Source organism: Triticum dicoccoides, chromosome 2A (genome assembly GCF_002162155.2).
Source record: "Triticum dicoccoides isolate Atlit2015 ecotype Zavitan chromosome 2A, WEW_v2.0, whole genome shotgun sequence".
Classification (NCBI taxonomy): Eukaryota; Viridiplantae; Streptophyta; class Magnoliopsida; order Poales; family Poaceae; genus Triticum; species Triticum dicoccoides.
The window spans coordinates 647,749,580-647,754,752 of record NC_041382.1 but is presented as its reverse complement, the minus strand read 5'-3'; the positions used below and the strand labels follow the sequence as shown (position 1 = coordinate 647,754,752).

General features: G+C 47.6%; 1 protein-coding gene across 1 annotated transcript; it reads left to right on the top strand.

Annotated features, from left to right (window-relative positions):
- Positions 1 to 1,294: 1,294 nt before the first annotated feature.
- Positions 1,295 to 1,829, top strand: LOC119359771. The gene has a single exon (XM_037625859.1). It carries the CDS (start codon positions 1,451 to 1,453, stop codon positions 1,646 to 1,648), a length of 198 nt encoding a protein of 65 aa, XP_037481756.1. The 5' UTR covers positions 1,295 to 1,450; the 3' UTR covers positions 1,649 to 1,829.
- Positions 1,830 to 5,173: the final 3,344 nt, after the last annotated feature.

Below are 5,173 nucleotides of genomic sequence, written 5' to 3'. Positions count from 1 at the left end.
GAGCGGTGGGGAAGCAAGCCACCCTATGCACTGAAGCATATACCTCCAGGGCTCCCGACAGTCCTTTGAGCGGGCTGTCGGAGATGGGGAAGACAAAGGGATCTGCCGCGGCTGGCCGTAGACTAGTGTACCGTGTCGTGGGAGTGAAGCTCCGCGCGACCATACGTGCACATTGTTTTACCTTCTTTAGTTAAAATATATTCAAAATGTAAATGTTTTAGTCCGGTTTGTATGAAATCCATGATGTTTATATGAAATCCGATCGTATTTGCATGAATTTCGTCCGGTTGGTTCAAAATATATGCGGCTACGATTGGATGACAGTCTTCTGCATCTGTGCCCATGGACAGATGTGGGAAAAAATTTGCGGATTGCCGGTAGAGATGCCTTAAACCAAGCAAAGCTTTCCTGCGTCAGTAGTAGCAGCAGCAACAGCACGCGCGTTGCCCTTCAAATAATGTGAACAGTTTATCTTTACTCTTCTGTTATGTTCTTAGTTTTGTGCCAAATAGCGACTTGTGACCTGTGACCATCCCCTGTGTTCTATCCTGCCAATGCTACGAAGATTATGAGAAATTTTTAGCTTGCCTCAGCTATTTGTGTACATTCTTCTATCAATATGGTCAGCCAATATACGTTGCACAATCAGTTCACAAAGGGCGGCCCAGGCATGTACGCATGCGTGATTTTTGGAAAGAGGAGGGCCCTTTTGCAAATTGCCAGGGGTGAGCGGCTGTGCCACGACGCGGCCAGCGAGGAGGCACCATTTGTCCACTCCTGATTGGATGTGGATTAAAACTTTGCTCACAATGTGAGTTTAAGGGTGGGTTGATCATCTTTTGCAAATTTGTGGAGTAAACCATCACATACATTACAAGTTTGTGGGTCTGCTCTTGCCTCTAACAAAAAAAAGTGATGGCCGATGTGGCCGCAAGTCCCACGATGTGGACCAAGCGTCCCATTTACCTCGTGAGCCACAGCCCGTGTCAGAATTCCAGCGGTGGTCGTCGTATAACCTACGAGCGAGCGATACCGGTTTGCCGGTTTCGGGAACCGCAGCGCGAGACACGGCGGCTAGGCTATCGACCAAGTTCACGGCAGCAGCACCCACTCCGCCGCAGCTGATGTGGGCCGTTTCTCCGCCGCAGCACACCATCGCCGCGGGAACGTAGCCGTTCCTTCTGCCGGATTCTAGCACATACCACAGGCGGGCCGCCATCCCGTCACATCCGAAACCAGCGTCCACTGCCCACAGGACACGACGCGCCGGAACCCGTTCCCTTTTAAAAGCCGCGGACGCCTGCTCCCCTCTCGGACGGTAACAAGTCAACACCACATCCGCATCCACATCCAAAGTACTACACACAAATCCCGAGCTAGCGAAAACCGATTCGTTTTCTTACCGCACCGCGAAGCCGAGGCGAAGGCGAAGGCGAACCCATCATCGGCGATGTTCCTGGTGGGGATAGTGGCGGAGCTGCTGGAGGACTACACGATGCTGCTGGCGGAGGTGCTGGAGCAGCTGCTCAACGGCGCGCCGTTCCCCCGCCGGATGCGCACGCTCATGCTGCGGAGCCTCCCCTTCGTGGCCCCGCCGCTCGCGCCGCCGCCGCCGCCGCACGCTCTCCGCGTCACCACCCGAGGCTGATCGATCCACCCGGCTGCCTCTCTGCTAAGCCTCATCCGATCCGATAGGTCCATCCGGATCGTTTGTTTTGCCTCTTTGGGTTCATTCTGTTGATTCGTTTGGTGTACAGACCGACTTGTACTATGATGTCTCTTACTGTATCATCCAGCGGTGGAAATGAGACCGATTTTTCCATGGCTCCTTTTAAGTAGTTCTGGTGAGAAGATCAAGCGGCCTTTCAGTTTGAGGTCTTTTTTCGTGTGCATAATGCATACTAGTAGAACTGTGGATGATGTCTTTTGCTGGATGGGAACATGAGTTTATGACTGATTGTCTGGACGAATGGATTTTGTCGATCCTTTTTAAACACGACACTAGGTGACCAGAGATGGCCACTGAAAAGAATCGCTGGACTGTTGTGGTTGGTTTGCGACACGTAACGATGGATGATTGGCTCTGTTTGGCTTCTTTGGTCGGCCACAATTTAGGGTTTATACGCGATACACGTCATATGAGTGTTTTCCATCAGTGACACATTTCGTGACACACTGGTTGTCTGGTTCGGTGATCAAATGAAGTACTCTCTCCGTTCCAAATACATCCGTATCTAGACATATCTAAGACAAGAATTTTGAGACGAAAGAAATATATGTCTAGATTGAGAGATTGCGTCGCTACCCTATTATCCACATCTTCCTCTAAGTTGTGGATTGGTATTGAAAACCCATGCGACAAGAGATTTATATGAAACTTTTTTATGCTTGCACGGCCGTTTCTATGGGTAATGGAGCCAAGACGCCTTTCTAAAACTCGCCATGCTTGGATGGCAAGCGGCCATTAGATATTGCCCCCATGTTTTTGCCGCCTCAAGCAGCAAAAAATGAACTGTTCGCCGGGCCTTGGCCGACAATGCCTGGATTCGACGGATTAAACCTAACACAAACTTCTCTGTGAGGCACATTCGTGAATACATCGACCTTTGCACTAAGCTCTCGTTTGTCCATCTTGAGGACGAGGTGGAGGACACCATGGAAGTTCACGGTCAACGACATCTCGACAAAGTTGGCTTACAAAGCACAGTTCTTTGGAGCCACGCTAACTATAATGAACAAGGCCATTTGGAAGGCACGTGCCCCAGCAAAGGTTAAATTTTTCTCATGACTTGGTATACAAAACTGAGTTTACGCGGATCCTCTCGCTAAAAGAGGTTGGGAAAACTGTGGGCTTTACTCCTTGTGCAAGAGGGCAATGAGACGACTGCTCGTCTCTTCTTTGGGTGTCGTTTCACTGTGAGGATTTGGAGGTTGGTCGAGGCATGGCTTGGTTTAGCTGCCTTGGACCTATCCCATTCGGCATGGCTTGGTTTAGAGAAGTGTTAGATCCTTGGACGAATATGTCGGGCCCAAGCATATCCAACCTGAAGGCAGTGGTCTCTCTGGCCATGCTTGTGACTTGGACAATATGGAACGAAAGAAATGCCCGTGTTTTCTGCAAAAATCGACGTTGGTGCATTACATCATGCAAAGCATTAAGGAGGAAGCCAAGATTCGGATCGCCGCTGGGGTGAAGCACCTGACTTCCTGAGTTTATTGATGTCGTGAGAGTAGACCCCATGTGGTTTTCATGTGACGGTGTAAGGCTTGTATCACCATGTACCATTAACTCTGTAAAATCCTTATTAATTAATATAGATGAGGAAAATCTTTTGCCTCTATTTTTTTAGAAGTCATTGAGGAAAACACTTTGCACAACAGTGAATTACACATAACCACCACAACTGAGACAATATTTTTTTCTGCAATTTTTACTGCACGCTAACACACTTTTTCTTGCAAATCGCACTCATCGCTTGTTTGGCCTGGTTAACCTCTAAATTGATAGGTAAAGCCCGCTTTTAGGGGGTGATGAATGGCACCCGACGGCCTTTAACCGCGTGATTCACTGGTCCCCTCCTTCTCCCACCCGAGACCCACAAAAAGGTAACTGTCTCCCGCTCTCCTCATCATCCTCTATTCTCTCTGGCAATGGCGACAACGTGGCGGCGGAGATAGATGCAGCGTAACAAATGGTGAAGACGGAGGCCTTGCTATGGACGAGCATTGCGGAAGTTTCGACCCGCCCAAGTACCGGAGGCATGACCCAGTGTTCGCGACGACACACTCTTATGCTCAGACGGTGAAGGCCAATATTGTTAACTTGGATGATGTATTGGTTGAGATTCAATATTGTTCGTTGTTTTAATTGAGATCATTTGTTGTTTAACTACATGGAGTTTATGCATTCTCTTTAACTCTCTGAGATCATGCGGTTAGTTAATCATTTATTTGTTTAATTTGTGTAGTTTTTTTTTGGAATACGCAAGAGCTTGTGTATATTTTCATTGATAAAAGGAGTGAAAAATTACAAAGTGGGTGACATCACACAACACATGTGCAGGAAGGCGCGAGTATGATGCCCGGAGCAATAGAAATGGGGTGCTCAACCCAAGTACAGATGGCTATGTCTCAGGCAAGATTCTATCCAGCCCTATGGCACCGGCCCTAGCCCAGGTGTGCGCATCGTCCTGGATGGCATGCACGAGGCAGGAGGTGGAGGGGCGCATACCATGAAAGTGCAGTCGTTGTGGTGCTTCCAAAGCCACCACGCCGTGATACTGATGACAGAGGAGATCCCACGTCGAAGCGAGGCAGGAGCCTGAGAGTAGGTGCAAGCACACTAATTCGGGAAGTTAGCCCTAGCGTCTGGGAGCATTGCAGTGGATCGGCACCAAGACAGGACTTCGTGCTCCACCTGTCAGAGAAGGGGTAGACCACAAAGTGATGGTGCATAGATTCTAGTACCTTATCACATAACACACAATGTTCCTACGTAGACCACGACGACTAAGTCGATCGCCCGTCCAACATCAATCCTGGATGGCAAGCTAGGAGAAAGCTTTAATGCGCAAAGCAGCCCATGTCTTCCAGGTTAGCCGCCCGAAAAGGTCCATGATTGATCCCTGAAAGAGTGCAAGGTAGCATGATCCTGCCAACTATTGACCGGAATCGATCCACCGCCACTGCAACTCATCATGCCCATCCGGAAGCCAAATATTATGTAGCCTCCTCCACAAATCGACGCACTAGACAAGATGTAACACCCCGATAATCATGATACAGTAAACTCCTGTTAATGACTGTCAAGTCATCACAATTATTTTGCTAATCATCACTTTGTTCCAAATCAACTTCAAATTCATATTCAATTTGCATGTCAAATTATTTTTCTTAAAAAATAAAACAAAAAAGTTGGTTGGGTTAAAAATATTCACCAAGGAGTTATCATGTAGAAACCAACATCATTTGACTCGTAGATAAATTCCTAGGATTTAATAAATGGTCCAACAACATTAAAATAAGCCTTTTTTAATTTTAAACAATTGGTCTAAATTTTCCAAATTCTCTAAAACTTTTTGTGCAGCCTTAGGATAACACCGTGTATTTATGTGCCAAGCTTCAGCTACCTCTAAGATCATTTGCTGCTAAAAGTAAATGCCAAATAATTAAA